Source organism: Nesoenas mayeri (assembly GCF_963082525.1).
Source record: "Nesoenas mayeri genome assembly, chromosome: 5".
NCBI lineage: Eukaryota > Metazoa > Chordata > Aves > Columbiformes > Columbidae > Nesoenas > Nesoenas mayeri.
Genome location: NC_137548.1, coordinates 15358102 through 15383009, shown reverse-complemented (window position 1 = coordinate 15383009; position 24908 = coordinate 15358102). Strand labels below are relative to the sequence as shown.

The window sequence follows — 24908 nt, the reverse complement described above, 5'->3', positions numbered from 1 at the left end:
AAAATGTTACATTATATTGTGATATTTAATAAACAGATAAATGGCTTATCGTATGCAAACTGCCTAGCCTAACCCCATTTTGACAATGTGTATAGTTTAAATATTTTTATTATTTGGTGAAACAGAATTTGTCAGTGGATTAAAGCTCAGTATCTGGTAGACTCTAGAACAAGATGCCTTTTATTCCATGGCATTTCATGCTAGTAAGGTACTGTCATGTCCAACAGTCAGTGCAAGTAAGCTATGTTTCTTTTTTGCTATATGAAAATAATTTAGAACATGCATGGGAAATTTGTTAGCAAACAATTGATGACAGTGGAGTGTGACTCTCCAGAAAACGAAGAAACTCTCCAGAGACTAAGAAAAGAATAATAACTTTGACAGACTTTTCTAATAAACTTGCTTTTTTAAAAATAAGCAAGCAAAACCCGAACAAACAAAAACACAAACAAAAAAAACAACAACAACAACAAAGTGAGGGTTAAGGCTCAAGCGTTACATATTTACAGTGTTAAAAAGCAGATTCAAGTGCTACCTAATGCAACCCTACTCTCTGGGTTTCTAAAACTTGGTAAGACTGGAAGCAAGGAAATTGTACACCTGAATCCCTCTCCACCCACTCTGCCCCATGTGAGTGTATAAGTGAATATAAGCATATATATATGTGTGTGTGTAAGTAAATCATGCCAAAATTTGAAAGTTCATTATCAAATGAACTGTGTGTGTATGTGTATATATATATATATATATATATATCTTCCTTTTCCAGTTAAAGGGATTTTTATTTTCTTAGGAGAGGTGAAATACTCCATTTGATTTTAGGTGTTGGAGGGTAAAACTATAGACTCATCATCGTAATTTTAGGGAGTTTAGAAAAGGCATAATAGCTTGCCTGCTGTTTTGAAGGAGCAAAGAAATCAATGAATTAGTTTCTCAGGTCTTTTATTGTTTATAAACAGATATTTCAATACTGTACTTGTCAGATTTTTGGTATAAAAATACTAAAACTTGCACTTATTATGTAAATCTGTTTCGTTTGCACTACATGCAAATCTGAAATTAGTCTAAATATATGAAGTAGCATTTTATCAGAATCATTGTAGACTGTTACGCATAGTTTTATGTTCAATTTGTAAATACACTTCCAAAGGTAACCAACTAGCAAACTGTGTACTGTCAGTTTCTTTGTTCTCTCAAATTAATGTGAAATTAGTTGTTTTTAATTCATCCCCAAAACTTCTGTTTACCCTGTCTTTTGGAAGAGATGCTAAGATTTTATCAGAACTGCTGAAGCATTTTCAAGAATGAAATTAAAGAATAGCTTGCTTTTTAGTGGGAGCAGGGAGAGAAAGAGTGAGCTAGATTTTTCCTTGTGTTGAAACTTCAGTAAGACCTAATGTCAGGAATATGGAATGCTTTACAATGTCTGGCATCCCTGAATGTATCCCTATCTTAACAGTAACTTGTATAATCCTTGTGTACGGGTTTTATGACCTCGTTCGATACCAAGAATTAGTGTGGCAGGCTCTTTAATAGGCAGTATTCATTGAGATGTTTGTGTGTCTGTCTCATAACAGCTCTTTAATTACACGTTCAGACCCTATTCAGTGAGATTCCTTAACGTTTGTAGAATAGATAGTGAGTAAGGGAGATACCTCTTAAGTTCTTGTGTTTAAGTTCTACAGGACAATTTTTTCATTCGTATGTCTGCCACAGCTTTGTTCAACATTATATAGGTATAAAGTCAGCATGAAAGAACAACACATTTTTAATTTTTACCTGGGTTTACTTGAACACAAAATGTTGTGTTATAGCGTAGTTCCTTTAATAGCACCATATCGATTTGCTGGAAATCTCACATGAAGAGAAATAGCTCGTTATAGTAGACGTAATTAAAAACAAAAGGGGGCGAAAAAACCACCCACAAACCAAAAAAAACCCCACAACCAACCAAAAACAACAACAAAAACCACCCCCAAAACTAAAGTAAACCAACCAAAAATTACCCAAAACACAGCAGGAGGAACAACAACATAAATCACTTTTGTATCTGAGTTGCCAGAATAATATGAAATATATTAGCTGGCACACAAGCATTCAGTTCCTGAATTAGAAATCTGTTTGTTATAGGAGCTGCAGAAATAAAAGTTGCATCAAATTTGAAGAAAATAGTCTCACGTAAATATTTTAATTCTTACGAAGAAAAACTTATTTCCGTATTTAGTCCCTTTGAGATGAAGAATTAAATTGAGAGCTGTTACTGTGTGAAACTTGTTAACAATATAGTTTAGAGAACTGCATGCTTGCAAAATATTTTTCTTGGAAAATAGGTCACATATTTCCAAAACAATGTTTCGGTGTTTGTACTATACAAAGTGCTGGCATAGTAGGCAGTTCACTTTTTTCCTCCAGAACAAGGAAAATTCTATGCTTGTCCTTGAGAGTAATAAGTGTTCAGAGACACTAATTGCTTTGCCTGGGCAAGTTAAGTGGACTTTGCAAAATGCATTGATATGTCTTAATGTTACTTTAATTGTGTAGTTTATAGGCAAGCAATAAACAGCAAGATGTTTGAGATGGATATGAAGATTGCTGCAAGGCATGTGAAACGTAAGCAACTTCACCAACTGCTACCTAGTCACGTGCTTCAGAAAAAGAAAAAGGTAAACTTGACAAATACTTGAAAAAATAAAGATACTATTAAGAAAAAATTCTTCAGCTTTCTAGGTTTACTAATCAAAGAACTAAAATCACATGTTGAAAGCTTCATTTTACCTGTATAAGCAATGTGATCTAATTTGACTGTAGCAGTGTTACTAGATGCACTAAATATAATACTACATTTCCCAGAACATCAAAAACATAGCTAGTATCTTCAGGTCTGGCTGAAATACGTTTTCTTGGCCTTCCTAAATTAAACATAGTTAAAACAGTGTAATAATAATGTTTTAAAGCTCTGTTGCTATTTTAGCATGCAGGTCACCTAAAGGAAACATATGTAACAATACCGATAGAACAGTCAAGCAATACTTGCTGTCTCCAGCTTTTTCTTCTTAAATTATTACTTAGATGTTCATATAAGTCTCCTAAATGTAAAATTGCAAGTCATCAAATAGAAGCAATGTAGAATGTTGAACTTGTTGCTGCCTTTTGTATCAAGTATGAGTGTGTTGCTGCAACTGAGGCTGAATACTTTGAGAATAGTCTGAAGAGAAGTGTTGTATACTCTTCTAATGAAGGAATTTAAATGACAGTTTTAACATTAGAAAATTGCCCATTGCTTACCCAAGGCTATTTTCTCCCTCAATATCTAGTTTACCTGTGGGATCATACATGAGAATGGTAGCACAATTTTTAATTAGGCTATTGTGTTAAATGTTATTTACTTTCAATGAAGGCAGAAAGAGGAGGGTTGACTACTGAATTTAACAATTTAGCCTGCATTTCAGAATTTCTGCTTCTTAGTGCTAGCTTATTTTCAGAGCAGTACAGGTTTGCCTGTTTTTGTGAATACCTAAAGCACTGTTACATACTGTGTTTTAGGTGTATCTGAATAATATGCGTTATTACTATAGCTGTTTTATATTAACTGCTTTTTTAAGAAATAGGAAATCTTGTATTGAAATGAAGTATAAATCTGTTTATAATACATTTCAGAGGGCAATGTAAATATTAAGTAATGTATCTCTTTAAGTAGTACTGTGTCATAGGAGGGTTTTTCTTCTCCAGTCACTGTCTTAAATTCAAATCGTTCTCTAAGGTCTTTGTATTAATTGTGAGTTTGGTGTACATTTGTGTTACTTTGAAGCTAATTAAACTAGTGTCTATAAACCAACAAAACATTTTAAAAAATGAAATAAAGCTGAAAATACAGTCACTAAATATAAAACCAGTTTATGTTGTTTTTGAACACCACTGGTTTAGACAGATCTGTACCTGAATTGTGCATGTGAAAACATAAATGCTAGTAGTGACAGGGTAGTGGATTATTGGCATGCAAAAGAATTTGAAAATTTTCTGTTTACATTTTGTGTTTTTCAAATGCTCCTGCTTTTGATTTCTAAAAATGTACTTAATTTACCTGCATTTAAGGCATGCATACATGGCATGCATACATGCTTAGTTTATGGTAGAAGCTCATTACTTTTAAATCACCTCTTGTTTCTCGTTTCCTCACAGATGTAACAGCTAACACTTTGCATAACTGAAATATTACATTGAGTTCTACGATGTTTTCTAAGCCCTTTTTAAGACTAATATGTTTTCTTTTGTGGATTGCAGCATTCGACAGAAGGGATCAGGTTGGCAGCTCTGAATGACAGCAGTCTAGACTTGTCTATGGACAGTGATAACAGCACGTCTGTGCCTTCGCCTACTAGTGCTATGAAGACGAGTCCATTGAACAGTTCTGGAAGTTCTCAGGGGTAATGAAGACTTTGTCTTGTTGCTGCTTTCTGTTCCTGAACTACTAGTACTAAAAGCATAGCAAATGCTGCATGTGTCAAACACCACAGTTATCAAGATGTGAATGTTCCAAAATGGTGCTTGCAGACATTTGTATTTCCAGTTTGAGCACTAGAGCAGGGCTAAATCTGGGGGATAGGGAACCTGGCATTGGGCTTTAGATGAGGAGTTAAAAGGTTAGGTAAAGACGCCTGGAAGAACAAGGTGATATAAGAACTTGGGGGTGTTGTAGCAGGAGGTTGTGAGAGGTATTGAGCAGGAAGTTGATGTCTGAGAGTCAGGAAGTTACATGAGTTTTGGATTGAAATCTAGGACAGTAGAGAAGTTTAGGCTTTCTGTCTAAGAAACCAGTAGTGCTACTGCTATTACAGATGTTCCTAAGCTTCATTTGAATACATATCATATATTCTGTTGTACTTTCAAAGTAAACATGTTAATGTTTATCTTGATCCTAACTTGCTGTATTCTTTTCCTATGTAAACTTCAGTTTGCCCAAGCAAACAGGATTCTACAGTCTCTTCTTTCAAGAGTCTTGTGTTTGTCTATTTGATACACAGAGAAGTTAACATCATTCTCCTACAATTGTGTGGTACTAGATGTGTATTATAGGAAGCTGTGTAGAATAGAAAACTTCAGTGAACTTATTCCTTTTTTCAAATGCTCATTTAGTTAAGTTGTCTTTGGTGATTTCCAATAGTTGATGCCACTGGCCATGCTTTTAAAACGAGTTTGTGATATCTAGGAATATCACACTTGAAGTGGAAATGGTCTTGTGTTGTTTTTAGGCACTTGTTACTTCCCTATTTCTTGAAAATGGAAAAAAGTTTTTTTTTTTTTCATGTGAATCCTAGGGCCTTTCCTTGGGAATTCGAGACTGAAATCATAAGTCATAATGGTTGTGTGTAGATGAAAAACAAACTTTCTATTCTTGTCCTGCTATGCCGATTTTGTTCCATCCTTCAGGAAAATAGATGCTCTGTTTTCTCTTGCACCTTATTTGGGTAGACATTGCCTTAACTTTTGACTTTGTTTAATGCATCGTTTTACTAGTCTGAAAAACTGTCTTTGAAGAGATCCAGATTAAATATTTGAAACAGCTGCCATTGCTCAAGTTTGATAGTAGATTGCCAATGCTCATTTCTGTCTTTCTACTGTGACATAGTATTACAAGTTCTGTTCTGTAATGTAGGTAAAATCCTGGTGACTATGATATGATGTGAAGAAAGGCAGATCACAGAGCACCGTAGCTTTACTAAGGTTCAGCATTTTGTCGTTTTTCTCTTTTTAGCAGAAGCAGTCCTGCGCCAGCTGTAACTGCAGCATCTGTGACCAACATACAGGCTTCTGAAGTCACTGTGCCACAAATAAATTCCAGTGAAAGCTCAGGGGGTAAGAAAAATTGCATAGTATATTGTTTCTATTCATTACTGTGATGTTTGTAAAACAAGTTTACTTAAGTCTTTATTTAACACATGCTCTCCTTGATGTACAAATTTAAATAATTTTAGGACTGAGGAAATCATGGTGGAATATTTTGGGCTACAATGTTTGTTTATTCTTTTGTTCTTAGGGATTTATATTTGCCATTCACAACAGCAATCCCTTTCTGATGATCTGATGCAGGTCTGTAGTTCAGTTGATCAAAGGAGGAAAAACTATCTAAAGCTGGAAGAGCGATTTTTATATTTTTTTTTAATCCATTTTGTAGTGAAACCCAAGAGGTGGTTCTGTACTGTCTGTGATTTGTGCTTCCACGCTACTTCTCCTTGTGCTTCACGAAATTGATTATGAGAATAAAAAAGCCTTGGATATAAGCAGAATATGTGCTGTTTACTGATGTCTTTTCAAATATGTCCCACTTCATCCTCCATGGTTTCTCCAAGAAAAAGTATTCTTTACTTAATACATTTAAGAAGTCAATTTTTAAGAACAAAGGCATCTGGTAAAAACGTTCACTTAGGCTCAGGTGCTCTTCTTTTTTGATGGAACTTCAGCTGCATTTAAGCAGCAAGTGAGAAACAGATGGGAGAGAGGACTGAGTGGTTAGGCTTGGAATGTGAGATCTCTCTTAATTCACTCAGACATGTAGGACAACAGAGTCCTGCTGTTCTGATTTTTTTTTTTTTTTTTATTTTGTCATAAGTCATAGGCGCATCGATGTGCGTAAGTTTGTCCATGAGCACTAAATGGAGCTTAAATGGCAAGACTGTTTCTTGGATGTGGAAGAATATCAGGAGTTCTTCATTCTTGTATTTTAGTTAATCAAAAGTACTCACCTGACAGTTAATGAAAATTGTCCTTAATATAATTTCCTTAATATAAAAATTCCTTAATATAATTAAAATGTCCTTAATATTATTAAAATAGAAGTTTCCTTAGGATCTTCCTGGGGCATCTCCCTATGTGTGCTTATTGGTTTGAGGTAGGCAATTGATGAGGTGGAGCTTTGTCATATGGAGCATTTTTCAAAGGATATATGGAATGTCAGATCTTTGGCTGATGTTCTGTGATAGCTTCATATCTGTCATCAAACTTCATTTTTGAGTGAGAAACAACAAACGTCTGAATGACAAAGGGAGTATTAAATCACTCTTGGATTTGATTTAAGGCAGTCTTTGACACTGCATATGTATATCAGAGTACAGAAACAGTAGGACTTTGGATATCAAGAATAATATAACTATTTAAGCACAAAGATCTGGGCTAGTATACGCTGCTGTTAAGCAGGTTGATTAGACAAAGCATAGTGTCACTGACATGACTGTCTGCTGCAGGAATTTGCTCTCAGAATGAGCTTGAAAGGGAACTGTGCCGTGGATGCCCATCTGCTATTTCAAAAGGGATGCTTGTACCACGGACACTAGCACTAACTGTACCACTTCCTTGATGCCTACTTGATAACAGTGGTTTTGCATAGAGACCAAAAATAGCAGTGATTGAACTGAAATGGTTGTGTTGAAAATCGTCTTGTTGACGCTTTTTAAATTATTTATCCATAGGTACTTCAAATGAAAGCATTCCTCAAACTGCCACACAACCAGCCATTTCTCCACCACCAAAGCCTACCATCTCTAGAATTGTTTCCTCAGCATATCTATTAAATCCATCACCAAGAACTTCAGGAAATGTTGCAACAAAAATGCCTAGCCCTGTCACAGCAGTGAAAAGGACATCTTCTCCACATAAAGAAGAGTCTCCCAAGAAAATGAAAATTGAAGAGGTATTTGAGATTTTGAGTTCATACCATAGGAATGTCCAAAACTTGGAATAGTAATTTCAGACAGAGTGCTGATTCTCATATTCCAGGTTTCAAATATTTTGTTGAATGGGGTGTATATTTCCTACTCTGATTGCCTTGCTGCTTTATGTGTTTGACTTGCTTGTGTTAGTGATTTTTTTTTTTTTTTTTTATTATGCTGATACTCATCTGTACTGTGTTAAGCACAAATGTTTAGATTCTAAATTTTCTATTCTTAAAAGCAATTTTTTGTTAGAGTATTATGTTAAGTCTCACAACTGATTCTGCCATAAAGTGTTTTTTATGACCTTATTTTCTTGCTTATTTTTTGAAGTTTGTTTTTTAAATTTTTTTTCTCTTAATAGTTTCTGGTTTTGTTTGCATTTCAGCAGGATGAAATAAGTGAAGATACTAGCTGTATAGATTTGAATGAGCATGAAAAAATGGAAACTAAGGTATGTATGCCTAGATCATAGAACTTTGTATATATTAATCAGGACTCTTTCTTGTGAAATGCCTGTGTTTCCCTCTAGGAATGACTAAGAGGATATAGATATAGTAGACAATATAGTAGATATATAGTACTATATATGTAGTAGATACATATAGCAGATATATGGACTATATAGTAGATGTAGTATAGACTCTCCAGTAAATATATCAAAATGATATGTTATTTTTCAATGTCTACGTCAATCTGAATAAATTGCAGTATTATTACCTGCTGCCAGACTAACCTGAGCCTGAGTCCATGGTCACATAGAACAGTGGTATCTTTACTGGTCATTCACACATTAATATGCATAGTGAAAAAATGAATGATATTTATATTTAAATTTGTTGGGTCATGTGTATGTCTGTATGCTTTGCTTTTGCCTGCAACCCAAACTTGTCATGTGTTACTTAAAGAACAGTTGTTCTCTGTATTCCATTGGGATTTTTGCAAGCTGGACTGAGAATCCCAGAGCCAGGTTCTACCTTGTTCACTCTTTAGAATTAAAAATAAGTTTCAAATGGTGGTAAATAGGCATTTATGGATAGTAAAACTATTTTATGAAGTGACAGCATACACTTTGAGGACTTCCAGAGATTCAAGCATGCTCCTTCAGTATTTTGTAATTCAGCAGACAATTTTTCTGCATATTGGTTGGTGACAGTCACCCTTTAGCCTCATGATAGCAGCTCTCCACTTCGGTGTATACAACTTCATAGGGCACGTTCTCTTGTCTTTGGAATACTCTGGAAAATATGCCTAGAAATTTAAATACCTATAAAGTATTTAAGTTCTTTGGTTTATAGTTTCCACACCCTGAAGTGAGGAATGGTATCTTGTTATGTAGTTGCCTTGAAATCTCTTCGAACTCTAGACAGGTGAAGGCAGAAATGCACGTAAGCATTTAATTCTAACATTGAAAATAGATCCTCTTGATTCAGATCATCATAAATGACATAGGTAATCCTATTAGCTTTTCTTGTCAGTCTCACTTAAATCTCATGTCCTTAATATGCATAGAAGGAAATAGTGAAATGAAATTCTTTAATTAACATAAACATAGGTTTTTCTCCATTGAAATGTATGCTTTTTTGTTAGACTATGGTACAATTTTAACTAACAGCTTGCTTACATTAAAATGAGAGTGTGCTACTGTCCTGATTTAGCCATGCAGTCCAACTGTTTTACCTGAAAAACTGGTTCTGACATTCATCTCTTCACCCAGAAAGCTGATTCAACCCATTAAAGTAGCAGGAAATCTTTTTTGGCAGAATGCTGAAAGGATTGGAAAAGCAGTTGAATTTGTAACAAGTTCAGTAGCTTTTCACATGGTCTTCCCTGATATTACTACACTTCTGTCTTTAATGAATTGAATGACACTTAATGTTTTCCTATAGGATTCTGTTTAAAAGGCATTAAGTGGTTAAACAAGTGGCAACTGAGAAATTATGTGGCTTGCGTTGATGTCAGATTCCTAATCAGTAAAACATCTTCTAGTGTGGTGATTTCCGTATTATAAAAGCATGGGTATTAATGCAGCACCTGTCGATACTTGCCTTTTTTGTTTTGCTGTATATGCACAACTTAAGGCATTCTGGTTACTGGGGTTTTTATAAATAGGTTTTATAATTGGAAGTGGTGTAACTGTGGTGATGCCTTTTTTTTTTAGGAGCAACTTGAGACAGAAGTGAATGTTAATTCTCAAACAGAAACTCTTCAGACAACTTCTCTGCAAGCTCCTCAGGTACTGTTTTCAAAAACAACACCTCACTCTGTGTGTCTGTGCTAATCTGTAGTGAAAACATTGAAATGAGTCCAGATTTTAAAAACAAATGTATAATTTTTAATACAAATCCATTGTATGGAAAGCTGTTTGTTACTGTCATAATTTTTGTGTTTTAGATGGTCATTGATCTTATTGAATGTGCATTGTAGCTAAACATGTATGGCTTGCCATACAAACTGACCGAAGCTGGATTCGCTCTTCTGAATTGTGCCTTCAAAGTAAGGGGCTCAGTTTATTCCTTTGTGCTTTGCACATCACAGAATAATCCTTTCTAACAAGGAAACAAATGCTTAAATAGCTGCTTCTCAAAGATATCTTGGTAGAGGTTGAGAATGTCTGAAATGTAACTTCAGATTCTGATATTTGGTATGAGAGAGAGAGAAATTGTAATATTATAATTCATTAGCCAGCTGTATTGCTTCACTGCAGGTATTCCAAGTGTAAGGAACATTGGAAAAATAGGCACTGAGTTGAGAATTCTGTGGCATTTTCTTGAATTTTTGTTCCTAATATTGTAACAGGTTTTAGAGAACACATCTTTGTCTTTACTAGCATTTTAAAGCTTCTCATAGTGCTCTACTGATTAAAGTTTCACTATTGCAAAGCATTTTATGCACTTTACTCATGATGTGTAGTAAATACATTGATTAAAAATTGAGATATATTGTAATAATATTAATGATATTTGTTATTGGACTTTTTGAACTACATGAGCAGTACTGAATAAAGGTACCAAAGTTGTTTGGCAAAAATTCTAGATGTTGCATGAGCAACATGTAACAGCTTCAGGGAAATTTTTAGATCATTTAGTACACCAAGTTTATTTTGCCTGTTTTTGAGGTATGATTATATAAAGCTTTGTACCTTTCACAAGTGGAGTAGTTGTTGCTCTAGCAAAGGTAATCTAGAAACTTTACAAGTATGGTGGACCTCTTCTGTCATTTTTCAGTATTCCCTTGGCTTTGTTTAAAACACTGCTCACATTGCATAAAATAGAAACATGTTAAACTGCAGGTCAGCACAACCAGAGTGGGCTACAGGGCGCAGGGGGAGTTGGAAGCTCAAAGCTGTTTTGCCCTGAGTCCTTGTTGCATTGTGCTTTGCTACTGTATCAGTGTTAACTCGATTAATTTCTTCTTAATAAAAAAACACTTAAGAGACAGAAAACATTTTATGATAAATTATGAGAAGCAGTGCATAATAACTACATTATTTGGGTTGTCAATCTGCTGAAGTGAAGGAGAAATAATTCAAAATAATAAAAAATAAAAAATCCCCAGCAACAACGTACTTAAAAAAACAAACACCACCAACAATAGAGGCTTATTAAACATGTGAGGAATTGATCAATCACACTGAATCTTGAGAATGCTTCTTTTTCTTTGTTTTCCTTTATTTGGCTTTAAATATAAGTTTGCTGGATGGGGTTAAGTCTTTTAAGGGAGAAAATGTTCAGATAATATTCAAGGTGCAATTCTTAACCCAGTCATATAGGACTGTTATAGAGTTCATCATATCTTTTCCATGTAAATCTAAACCAGTATGAAATGTTGGAAATTTGGCTGTAAAGAGCTTTCAAACAGTCTGAAATGTGAATATACGAAGACTCATACTTTGCATTGGGGACAGTTTCTCTTTATTCAAGTTTGAGGGATGAGGCTTACGACTGCATTGTTCAAAGGAATTTTTAGATACTGAAGATGTAGGTCAGATAGTAGATGTCACCAATCAAGCACTGTTATTATGTGGATATTATGTTTTATTATAATGCAGGTTATTAGTAGGCTTAGCTTTATCTGCAGCACTTCCTAATTTCTTGCAGTTGTCAAAAAAGGAAATGCACACTATGAAAGAGACTGTATAGGCAAAGGAAATATCTGCTTCTGTATTCATAGTTTGTAATTTTCCTCATGTTGTTATATTCCTAAAAATTCCTCTAAAGATCTTGTTTTTAAAGTTAGTGCCAATTACTACAATATTTTTATTTTGATATTTACCAAGTTAAAATACAACCAAACTTCTTCTTTTCTTTTCAGAAAACACCCAGTACAGACCTTTCAGATATCCCTGCTCTCCCTGCAAATCCTATTCCCGTTATCAAGAATTCAATAAAATTGAGATTGAACCGGTAAAAACAACCTCAGGGGTCCAATAAACAGTATCTGCCAATTCAACCTGTTGTCTTCTAATGGTAGAAAAAAGGAGAACGAAGGGTGCAAGACTAGAACATGACCGCAAATGGATTTAGGTATATTTTGTGCACTTCCCTTTCTGGGCTAAAATCACCACTTGGTTGGACGTCCAGGTTAGTATGTGAAGCCAGGAGTACAATTAATGTGTTAGCAACAGTTGCATTAAATATTTCGAAGGATTACTGCCTTTAAAAACATGAACACTATTTGTAGCCATATTTGACATTCTGATTTGTTTGATTCATTGTTTCAAAATTGAGATAAAACTGGCATAAGAATCCCTTAAATGCACTTTTATGTACTTTTTTTTAATTGAAGTATGACTAATTTTAGATCTTCAGCTGATACACTTTGATTTTATTGAAGAATTTCTTCAATAGTAGTAATCTGCAAATCGGATGATGTTCTATGATATACTATACATAGAAAACAAAGTGTGCAGTATATCTAGTTCAACTGCCATCAAGCAGCAGTAAGCCTTTAAAATGAAACGTCAAATCTTGAGGTTATAAGACTTATGTTGAGGAAGTAATTGGGAAGTTTCAGTGTTGGTGGGACATGATTAAGATGTGGTCTGCTTTTATTTATAGGATTGTTTTAAGGTGCATACAGATCAGCAGTCAAACAGCAAATAAACTTTTCTTTGAGCTAACCGAACTCCTTATTCCCTTTTTGATCCCTTTATTTCTTGGGGAAAGCTGTTGTGTTTAATGTTGGGGGTTTGTTTTTTTTTATTTTTGTTTTTTTTTGCAGCTTGTATGCACCATATAGGACAATAGCTACTTATACAAAAGAAAAACAAGCCAGATCCTCCTTTGGGTTCCTCCCTGCCCCTTACCTAATCATAATAGCTCGTGGCCTGTAGGCACAAGTTCAAAATTTTGTCCCATGACTAAAGTGTTTTAGTAAATATTGCGTGCCTGTGAAATACAACACCTGTCTTGATGGCCTTTGAATCACTAAATATAAGATCATTTTTGTACACTCCAGAAAAGTCCTGTATGCAGTAAAATGCTTCAAATTTTAAATAGGCAAAAATATTTTTCCCTAAGAATTTTAATCTTTTTTATTTTTGGATGGCTCGTGGGAAATAGTTTTACATACTGAACAACATTGAATTTTTAAAAATCATATTTCTAGTAAGCACTTGACATCTAGTAAGCTCTCTTACTCCTATGTTTTGTTCTTGTAGTTCTATCAGAAAAGATAAGTAACAACTTTTTCTTTTGAAAGAACTGAATCTCTCATGGCAAAGAACAGCAGTATTTGAGGAACGTGAGGGATGCCAACAGTAATACCAGATGTAGATAACAAACTTCATGTTACTATTACCTAAGTCTGAGATACGTGGGATGTCAAATCATACTTCCCATACTTTGATTAGCATGTTTTATGAACTCCCTTCTCCCGTTGTGCTCCATCCTATTACATGTGCATCTTTCATGTTAAAATTAAATTACTTACACTCTTGCCCTTATCCTTCTAAATTAATTCTCCAAAGTCAGAGTGTAGCTTCTCTTTTACTTAGGCTGTGCAGTAACTGAAGGGTTTTTTTTGCCATTTGTCTAAGATGTCTAGTATACAATATTTCTCTTTTCCTTGCCCTGTGCAGCCTGCTGTTGTCTGCCCCCCAAAGAAGGTTATATTAACAGTTGAAGTGTACAAGGTGTCTGTGTATTTTGTGTAGCTATGGAGTTTAGATTGAAATTGCCAGGCACAAATTTAGTCTTGTCATTTTGTTTACACATCAGAAAATCTTTTTCATTTTATTAAACGTTTCATGTAACTGCACCCAAGTTTTGCCAAGCTGGAAACTTGGAACCTTTCTGTATAGTGACTTTTTAATTCTAGTTTTCATAACCTGGAGATCAGACTGTTGCTTTCGCATGATGTACGTAGTGTCTCATGACTGGAGTTTGCTTTGTTTTATAGTATCTGTACTCCTTGTATTTTTCAAGAGCTATTTTGTAAACAGATGATGTATTTCTCCATTGAAAACACAATAAAAAACAGCACAATCCCATAGTTGTCTTATTTTTCTGAATTCACAATGTTTGTTTTACTCAATTCATATTTAGCTCTTAAATTTTCTGCTAAGACAAAATACAGTATGTCCTAAAGGAAATGATACCTAAATGTTCTCTAAGCCTGGTATTAGGTACAGGAAGGGGAAGGAACAATTGGCAAGATGTTGAGTTCTAGGCTGTTAGAGGGAAAGGTGCATTGTGCAGTCGCTTGGGGGGTGGGCAGAAGTTATTGCCAAAAAAACCCCAATTTTTAAGAGCATCTGTTCCTTGTCTCCTGACTAGGGGTCCACCTCAAAAGCTTAAATTCTTAAAAGCTGACAAAAAATATAAGAAATCTGTGCATAAACAATTTTGGGGTATACTATTTTCTTTAGAAGTTTGGACTCCATTTACATTAGCTGTAACAATTTTGGCATCTAACACTTGCCTTTCTTGCAAGTGACTATTTCTTATGTCAGCAGATGGCACTGTTTCTCTTTTTGTCAAACAGTTTAAGCTTGGTTTGAAATAAAAGTAAAAAATTACAAGTAGCTGTGGATCACTTAATTGATCTCTGTACCAGCATGAGCCCAGTCCTCCAAATGCTTGATGTGAGTAACTTTAAGTAGCCTCCTTTTGACTGAATTTCTTTAACTGCTAAAACCACTGATGATTATGGTCTTCATATTATAATTATCCTGCCTAAAACAATAAAACTTTGTGTTGTATATATTTTTCACAGCACGCAATTGCTTGTCTTGTTTAGAATGGATTCATCATCTTTATATCCTGCCCATGCCCTCTCCCTTTCATCACAGCTGATGTTATTTATGACTTTAATTCCTCTTTTCTTTTCTATGACCAATAAAAATCTACTAGTAGATACACAAATTTCTGTTCAGTGTTTCTCGATCTGCTGGCTATAGGCTTCAATAGACTTGTTTCTCCGATTTAGCCACCACAAACCTCCAGAAGTAAGTTCATGGACTCATTAGGATCTGCAAACAAAAAGCTGAAAATTACTGTTGTAGCCAAAATAATTAACATTAATAAGCCATGATTCTAACAGATGGCTTTAGACATACTGATTTGAATCAGACATTTGAGTTGATGAGTTCTAGCTGACGTTGTGCTTCCTTGCTGTAGGTATTATGTGTGCATGCTATTTCTTAGTGCATTTTTTTAATCGAAAAAATCTTTGAAATTGTAGCTACAAGTATATAATAACTGACTAGTAATGAGCGTCAATTGATAGTAACGTACCTTAATGAGGAAACCAATTTTAATAAACAATAAAAGGTAAAACAGTTCTTCAGCTTCTAGAGTAACCAAAAATAATTCAGTATAGCAAGAACATGCTCACTGAGCCAGAATCTGTACTTAATTGCAAGAAAAGCTACTGTAGTAGTTACTGAGGAAGTAGAGTATGTTTTCTTTCATGTAATTCTTTTGTTGTTGTTGTTGTTTCTTTTGTGCATTTGTGCAGCATTTTGCACATTGAAGTGATCCTGGCATTCTTTATGTAACTTTATAAACACACTAGTCATGTAGCTCTGCTGGGCTTAATCTCTCTTTGGCATTGTTGTGGCTGAACAATACTTCAAAAATTTTGTCAATGTGCAAGTCTTGATAGTACACTCACAAATGTCTGTACACACATACTTTAGCTGAGTATTTGAGAGATTCAATTGTTTTTTTTAAAGATTCAATGGAAAAACTTCGGTAATCATTTTTATTTTAATAATCTTAGTGGAATTAAGAATCTGTTCAATAGATACAAAGTTCCTTGGATTTATTGATAGAGGCAGATGCAATTTGATACGCCTACAAATTTCGAACTAATAATTTGAAATATCTACAAACATCAAACATCTGCCACTATCATCACCAAAAGAATGTGAACTTTGATATCGAACTTCAGAGGGCATGTTTTATTATGGAAGAGATAATACGATGATCCACTGCTGGATGTCCCATCTGCTTTTCAGATACTTAAACTCTAATGATTTTTTTTTAATAAAGTTGCGGCATATTTGTATTGTTCTGACTAAATTCTGGAATGCCATCTTTAGGTAACCTTTTTTTCTTTTTCCCGCTCTTAGTGAATTAAGCAGATCACAGTTCTTACTCAGCACGCCTGGTTTTTTAATAACCTTGGTATTTTTATGACCTCTGTATTCTATTGGAATGTTTACAATAAACTGACAATGTCGCACACGCTTTTAGATTTTTACTTCATAAACTCTAAAGATACTGAGTTTAGAAAAGTCAAATTTAACAGCATACTAATGGTTGGAAAAAAACTGTTTAATGATATATGCAGATATTATCAGGCTTGCTTTTTGCAGTAAATTACTGTCTTTAAGAACCAGAATCCAGGCAAATAATAGGAAAGGATAAAAAGGAAAATTACTATTGATGCAGGGTGATTAAAAACTCCCAACTTGTTGGGTAAGGAAAGCTGTGTTTATTTATTTAACTTAAGAAAATAGCCAATGCATTTAAACTGCCCCATAATAACTGTGGCCCACACAGATAGGGCACAGCTTACAAGTGCAAATGTCTTTGTTTCTGTTTGCAAGCTGGCACAACTACTTCATTAATTCATTTTATGTTTGTATCTTTAGAAGTAATTTTCCTCAATAAGGTTACTTCAGTGTTCTACATGCTTAAAATCTGCATATCAGTTAAAACTTTTCAGCTCATCTACAATTATTTATTATTGTTAAATATTTATTGTTATTATTTCAGTTATGATAATATGCTAACCTAAAGCAGATAGACTTGAATGGAATGTTGGATCACACACCCTTCACTGATCGGGCATTTCAAATGGCATTAAAATAAAACTGGAGTATGTGTGTGGGGAAACCTTTAACAGCTGAGGAATAAATAACCTTCCCCTCCACCCCACCCTGCCCTGGCCTCTCCCCAACTAAGAGTTTAATTCCAAGTAAATACTACAAACCATGGTAGTTATTACAGCAGCACGGAAGAGTTTTGTGCTGCGGCTTCTGCTTCAGCTTTCCGGAGCCCTGCCCGGCGCGGCTGCCGCTCCCCCCGCAGCCTGCCATGCGCGCTGCCCTCCTGCGCCTTCCCAGTCTGTGCCGGAGCTGTTAATAAAGAGATTGATGATAAAGTTGTCGAGAAGAGACAGTTGGACAGGACTGCTCGCCATGAGTGACAGAGGGCACGCTCTGCCTTCACAGCCAAGAACGGTGCCCCCAGCAGCGTGCTGGCCATGCCTGGATGCTGTGCCAAGCCTCTTCAGCGCGCGGGGAGAGGAGTCTGCAGCTTATACAGAGGATTTCTACTAGATTTTTAGCTTGTGTTCTTAAAGTGAGATTTCCTTCATTTAGGATCGTCGCATATTTTTTTTAACAACTTTATATGGCCTCCTGAGGACAAACGCAGTTTCGGCAGCAATATAAAGGCTGGTGTTAGGGAAGTTCTGAAATTGTTGTGAATGATTTGCTAGGACTTTTTAAATAATTCATTGTGGTCTGGTTCAATGAAGTGAAATAGAGATCTCTTGTTCTTAAAATTAACAATTTTTTGCTTTTATGAGGAATAAATGCATTATTCATGTATTCAATCTAGGAATTAGCTTCTGTAGGAATCTCCCTGCCAAGATGTCATAAACTTGATTCAGCTCAGTCACATGGTTGGAATAAGAGAAGCCCAGAATGATGGATGGAAGCATTCATTGTCTCAGCCACTGTTTATCATGTATATTTTTTTTTATCCATCACAATGTAAGAAACAGCAAGGCTGATAAAAAAGGCTGATAGTTTAGGCCATCTGCTCACACAGAATACTAAAATTATTAGTGATTATTCCTACTGTTTCTTATTTTCATCCAGAACAGTGTGTGGATTTTCTATACACTAATAATCACTCTGACCACTAAATGCAGTGTTTTGTTTAGAAGTATTTTTTTCCCTTGTAGTTCCTAGTCCTTATAGGTAGTGAGATAAAAAGATCCTCGCAACCGTAATGAAGAACAATGACTTAAAAAGCAGTTTCAATAGCCCACATTCCAATGCTTTTCTTTTGAATGTATTTACAGGAGGAAGATCAATCCTTTTGGTCTGATCACATTTTAAGTGGTGGTACATCATTTTCTGTGGACAAATTCTGCAAGTACTAGTATAGACTTTTCCCAGGGTTATTTCCCACTGGACTTTGTTTCCTAATTTATTTTAACTGCATAGAAATATGTAGTAGTTTACCAATGAATTAATAAATTCATTCTTTATATATGTGTACTTTCTCATTCTTAAAACAATAAAAGGGCTAAAGAAAAGGGCTTCTGTTCTATGAGACTTCAACCTAGACAGGGATGAAATCTTGTTTTGTAGTAGTTGCTGTGAATAAAAAAAATGCTGAATTGGTGTAGCAACATTTTTTCAGTAGCTGATAGAAGCACAAGAGATTTATTCTTCATTTTTACATTTTGCATCTTGACTGAGGCCACTTAAAAAAAAAAAATTCAAAGTTTGTTTTCTGAAAATGTGGGTTAAATTCTTGAGAATCTCAAGTCTGTCCGTTAACTGATTGTGATTATAGTAACCTAAGATGATTCTTTTGTTTTTTGGTAGGGATATAAGCGAACTCCATCTTGCATTAATGTTTGTTCTGAAGGTGTAGGAATTAGTTCATAGTAGTTTGCTCTGAATAGGGCCTGTCTAGCGAGAAGCACACCAGATGTGCTGTCTTTGCAAGTCAAAATAGCAAGTTTGATCTAGTACCATTAGCACTTTTTTTTTTTTTTTAAGCTTAAATAATACTCTTATGTTTGATTTACTATAGGTTGTATGTTTAAAAATGCATGAAAGTCACACTTTGAGCTGTTGCAGTCACCACAAAGAGCCAGTTTTCCTTTCTGGTCCATTAGTTTTTCAAAGGTAATCTGAACATTCATTATGAAAGTAAACTTCTAGCTTTGTTTAAAATAAAGATATATTTACCATTTATTGCTATTCAGTGTTCTAGTGTGTTAATTTTTTAGATTACCTGAAATCACTCTCATTTATTTTCAGCACCCACTGTTATGTGTCAGACTGAAGCAGACAAAACATTTCAAACAACTGTGGAGGTGAATTGTCCATTCCTGTGCATTCCACCAACATCGCATGTCATCAGTGCCACCTGCAGCTCTAACAGCCTATTTTGGTGCTATGGGATGTTTCCTGTTATAAAATAGTGCCAGTGGTTTAGTTTCATCAAAATTAAAGACGTCATAGTCATATTATTTGAAAGATGTTTTAATGTGGCTAAATGAGGAGAAATAATATATAATGTGTAAACAAACCAACAAACCCCAGCTATAACTCATCAGGATGATGTGAAGCAGTTTGTTATGAAGACTGGTGCACAGCAAAGCCAAACCTGAATTCTAATTCTGACGTGTATTCGTGACCTTGGCAGGGCTATTGACTCTTTGCTTCAACCCTCCTGTATGTGAAATGAGATTAGTGATTATCAGACATTTCACACATCCTGGCTGTTAACATTTGAAAATGTCTTGGAATTTTCATGTAGAAGACACTTTAAAATTATTCCATGGGCTTTTAGTGTAAGCATGAATCACACACCACTTGAAACTCGCACTAGTTTTCCAATCTCTGTTGTGTATCAAATACATCATCTTTATATCCTGCTGTAAATAAGTTCTAAGGGCATCATATGAAAGAGGAAAGATTCCTGTACATGCTATTTGAACATTCTTCCCGTAGAGGAAAACAACAAAACTGGGCAACTTAAAACTCTTAAAACTGTTTTTATTTGTTTGGAGACATAGTGCATCCTATTTTGCCATTGTTTTTTGTTTTTTTTTTTTAATCTGTATAAACACACAGACCCGCATGTGGTGCTTTTTCCCCAGGAAAAATAGAGAGACATTTAAATCCTAAAACTTGTTTACCTACTTGCTGTTCTGATTATCAGCCATTTAATGCTGATTTTGTCGTTCTGTTTGCTTATGTGTTGTCTGCAAGCTTTGTAGCTCACAGATACGTTGGTATAATTCATGTTAAATATAACATATCTGAAAAGAAATTTTGGCCACACCACTTTTCAGCTTCTGATGGTACAAACTAATGATGTAGATCTGTGATCTGTTTCACCCTGGAAACAAAACCATAAAGGTGGCGAGGGTGTTGTTGGCAGACTGGCTTCTACTTGTTTACAATTTATGAAATTTTCTAGTTGTCCAAGCTCCCGTTGCTTGCATGTGGAAGCTTGTCTGAAAATTGGGGAAGGCATTCTGGTATGAGTGTTCATGGTTTGCATTTGGGTTCTTCACAAGGGTAAGTGTAAAGGATTTCAATTGCTTTTAAGGAGAACTTAATTTTGAAGTGCAATTCACTCAGTAAATGCAAAAATAATGTACCACTTCTGTTTTCCTATTGATTTCAATTAATTTTTTTTAAAAAGTCCTTTTTAATTTAGTACATGTGACAGCTCTAGATGAAAGAAAAGCATGTTACTTTTACAAAGCTGCAGAAGTCAGCACGTTGCTACTCCAGCGCGCATAGCACTGCACGGAAGCACTACCAGGATGTATCCAAGTTAGTCTAAGCAAATAGTGGACATTCGAGTTTACCACTTTTTGACAGTCAGCCTGTCCAACACTGCGGAATGAAAACTGGAAGTAACTTGGATCCCTGCAGCTGTTCTGTTGACAGCTGCTGCTGGGCTGGCTGACTTCATCCGAAACCATGTGTCCTGTGCTAGTGAACAGGACGTGCCCTGTAGCGATCTCATTTTCCCTCGGATCTTCTCACCTTCCAATTTTTTCTAGTTTACTTCCAGCACTCTTCTAAGTAGTCCCGTTGTTTTAAAACCCCTCCTATGTTCTTCTACCTGGAGAACTGAACTGAGGCAGCAAGAACAAAACGTAATTAGGAATTCCGTCAACGTCTGTTATGCTAAACACTTGCCAATAATGCTGTGATTGCTGTCCACATCTTTTACCTCATATTATCCAAGCCTCTCTCTGTCAAAGGCCCCTCAAAGTATCTGAGGCTTGGCCTCGTATCTTCTGCTTTAGCTGTATTTTTCTTGGACAGGATGAACATGTTCAGTGCTTTCCCTTCCCACAGAAGCACCCTTAAACCTTCTGTCTGTGGCAGATGGGTTGCAACTAAAAACCGGGAATACAAAGGTACATATGCTGGGCTTTGGGGTGGGCAGGGTGACACGCCATGGTATTGAGCAAATCCATCTTCAGCTGGCCTGGTCCTGCCTGAAGTACCACAGGACCCGAGAAGTCAAGCTGTGCTGCATTATCTTGGATTGCTTCTGTGAGCAATTGTAAGGCAAGACTACTTCTTGTCAGGAAAATAATGAGAACAATGTCTTCTGACAGGGATCCAGTCAGCCAAGGCATAGAGTTGATGTGGGATCTTGGAGTTATTTCTAATTCTTTAGTGAAAAGGTTAATAGTGGTGACCCAGGTGCTATAGCATTAGGATCCTTGGGGAGAGGGGAGTTTCTTATTTATTCAGCCACTGGTTATGTGCTTGCAGATATTAAATTCAAGCTCTTCCTCATAAAACAGTCAAGGCAAGATGCTTCTCAGTGTCCATTGCTCAAAAAATTACAGTATATAAAAATGTTAAATCAAGCTCTGTATGTGCTGCTGACTGCCACTGGGAATTCTATAGAGTATAGAACCACTCTGGAGGAAGGACTTCTTTTGTGTTGGAATCAAAGTGTAATAAACATCTTCCCAAGGGTTTCTTTCACAGCTTTCTAGCTATTTTCAGATCTACAAACTGTGGTGACTGGTTCTGTACATAGTGGAACACGCATGAGACTTTATTTAAACAGCCGTGCATATTTCCACTGATAAACTGGAAACTGAAATATGGACAATACTGATAGGAGAAGCCGTTTGTCTAATCGATTCTCTTGGCACCTATCCATTTTTTTCTCATTTACTTTATAATACTTTGGACTTACATAAGCACCTTTCATCTCATGATCTCAAAGCTTTTTGTAAACATTAATTAAGCCTCTTGATGCCCCTGTGAGCTAAATAAATACAACAGGTGTGGTTTAGATGGGTGAATGAAAATACAGAGTAGTTCTCTTGCCCAAGGTCGCCTAGTAATTTAGAAGTGGGGCAAAGAGGTAGGAAACTATCCATGTCTGATCCTTTCCAGTCACTACATTTAAATCAGATTTGCACAGATAACTGCAAATGACAACAGCTTTTTGCACTGGGAAACATGGACACAGCAAATAATTGCAGTTTGTATGCTGACAATGACCAGAGCTTTTCTACAATTCTGAATTGTTACTAGTCTTCACAAAAATAATCATCTGCTTCATGTAACCAGCCCAGTGAAAGAACTAATTAAAATAACAATAAAGTCACAACTCAAAACTGTAGTTCTGGTTAATATTTCCTATTTCTACTTAACGCTTCTTAAGTTGTCGTCATATCTCATCTGCATCCAAGAAGAGGCTGTGCAACACTTTAAAAACATCCCAGATCAGGAATGGGATCAGTGGGAATATGGAGCATGGATAAGGAAATAACAAAAAATGGAGATAGATCTCAGAGGGCCTTAAGCTTAGTATTTCTGATAGGAATTTGTTTCTCATCAGAAGGTTATTGCATCTACTTTGTCACCTGGATACAGAAGGCATGTACCTACTTTTGCTGCTGGGCTGAAAAATGGAGAAACCTGGCTTGCTGTTTGCAATATGTGAAGAGTGTGTAGGTGTAAAAGGGTACATGTAGGAGCATTACTTTCACAGAGGACATAGGCCTTACAATAAGAAAAGGAGGATGATTTTAATTTTTCCTGGTTCTTTTAGCGCGTAACACATTTTGGAGTCCTCTTAGGATCTGACAGTGTCAAACTCATTGGTGTTGACTCTTCTTGCTACTAGTAAAATAGTTAATGCTGCTAGTGAGTTCCATGATAACTCCATTACTTATAAATTTTTGCTCTCTGCATCAAGTATCTTTATTAGAATAAGAGCTAGTTAATGATCTCCTCTCGTCCTGCTGTGTTTCTGAGCAGAATGCTGCAGATGCTCTGTTGCTAAAGTCACATCTTAGAGTGCAACCTGTATTTTTCAGGGAGACCTTCAAAAAGTTACAAATTAACTTCTGCAGGAAGACTTAAACTTTATATGCAGTATACTGGTGCAGGAGTGAACACCTCAAATTGTTCTGATACTTGATGGAAGTGGCAAGCATTTGGCAGGCTGGTGCAGGGAGTTGGGAGACAAGAATAAATGGCTGAACACAGCTCAGTTTATCAACTGTTTGTTTTTCTAGCTGATGATTCTCTTGCTTTTTGGTTCTGCCTATTCCTGATGCAGAAATAAGTACATAGCTTAAGTCTGGAGTTAGGCAATGGAAACACTTTTCAGTTTCTTTTACATTTGGCAAAATATGTAGGTTGATACCCAGTGAAATGCAGCTGTTTATAGTCTGTCAGTCAATGGTACATGGAATGCAGGACAGTAATGACAGAAAGCTATCAGCTCAATTACATCCTCATCAAACTCAGGCTGATTTGACCTTATGGTACCTTGCTTACCTCAGAAGTGCACAATGAGATGATTGCGGTGCCCTTGCTTAGTCAGGAAAAAGAATTAATCCAAATCAGAACACACGGAATAATCTTGCAAAGTGCAGAAAAGTTGAATAAATTTAATGTAGGAAGATTGTAATACATTTTTGACCAACTCCAGTTCATGGGCTAGAGGTGAATTTCTGATTTTTTTTACGTGCCCACATAATGAATATATATCAATCTAAGTTTAAAAATTCCTATTTGAATTCCCCAGTATCTGCACAAATATTTAGGAAATACATCTAATGTTTATTGTCTATATCTCATTTAGAAACATTTTTTTCTTAGGTACAAGCTTAATGAACTATACATTAAAGAAAAATCTTTTTTCTGTCAAGTTGTCTCATGAATGTTGTTCTGATTTTCTGGGGAAAATCCTGAGAGGTGAGTTTTGCTTTATGATCTGAAGTTCAACACCCACAGGTCCTGCCAGATTTGGATGGCAGACAAAGCAGTTTCTGAAGATGAGGGTTTGTTTCAATAAGCCTGCCTTCCAAATCACTGAGATACAATGCATTTTTTAAAATATAAAAACACAATAATAACAATTACAATAACAACAATAATAATAATCATCATCATCATCCCACCACCTACAACTGGCCAGGGTACCTTTAATTAGTTTGCCTAGAACCCTGGCAGCCACTGAGCCCGAACCCTGAGAAGTACCAGGAATGGAAGAATTTTGGCTAATGTGTCTACAGCAATGCTGTGAGGACTGGATGACGTACATAGCACACAGGACTTATATACTGGATAGGACAAGGATGTGCGCTGTGTATCTGAGCACATGTACACTTGGTTGCAGCAGCTCCACATGCAGTTAGTGTTGACACTCCCTCCATCAGCGCGCTGCATCTCATTAGCAGTCTCTTTCCGTGGAGTGTAAGAAACTCCCTTTGACCAGGGCATGTTGTTTACTTCCAAACCTGTGTACAGCTGGCGTAAACCCCTCCAGGCTGTGGTCAGAGCTGGAAGTTGGCCATTAATACAGGCTTCTTCTTTGTCATCGGATAGACTTAAAGAAAAGAAAGCAGGTGCCCTCCTGGCATTTTATAAAGAGTCATTCATGAATACAAGATACCGCATTTTGCATATTAGTGTGAGTGCCAATATAAACCCAGCTG

At 35.8% G+C, this 24908-nt stretch overlaps 1 protein-coding gene across 6 annotated transcripts in view; it reads left to right on the top strand.

Moving 5' to 3' along the window:
* PAPOLA (poly(A) polymerase alpha) overlaps positions 1-14196 on the top strand; it is a 46086-nt gene extending 31890 nt beyond the window's left edge. For 2 of the 6 annotated variants that reach the window (XM_080346199.1, XM_080346204.1), the window contains exons 16-22: positions 2542-2663; positions 4282-4424; positions 5753-5853; positions 7464-7684; positions 8068-8157; positions 9865-9939; positions 12018-14196. In XM_080346199.1, the coding sequence (XP_080202325.1) occupies positions 2542-2663; positions 4282-4424; positions 5753-5853; positions 7464-7684; positions 8068-8157; positions 9865-9939; positions 12018-12113 (848 nt within the window). In that variant the 3' untranslated portion in view covers positions 12114-14196. Of the gene's footprint in view, positions 1-2541; positions 2664-4281; positions 4425-5752; positions 5854-7463; positions 7685-8067; positions 8158-9864; positions 9940-10097; positions 10200-12017 lie in introns of those variants that run through there. The other 4 variants (XM_080346200.1, XM_080346202.1, XM_080346201.1 and 1 more) reach the window with 4 other exon arrangements.
* Positions 14197-24908: the final 10712 nt, after the last annotated feature.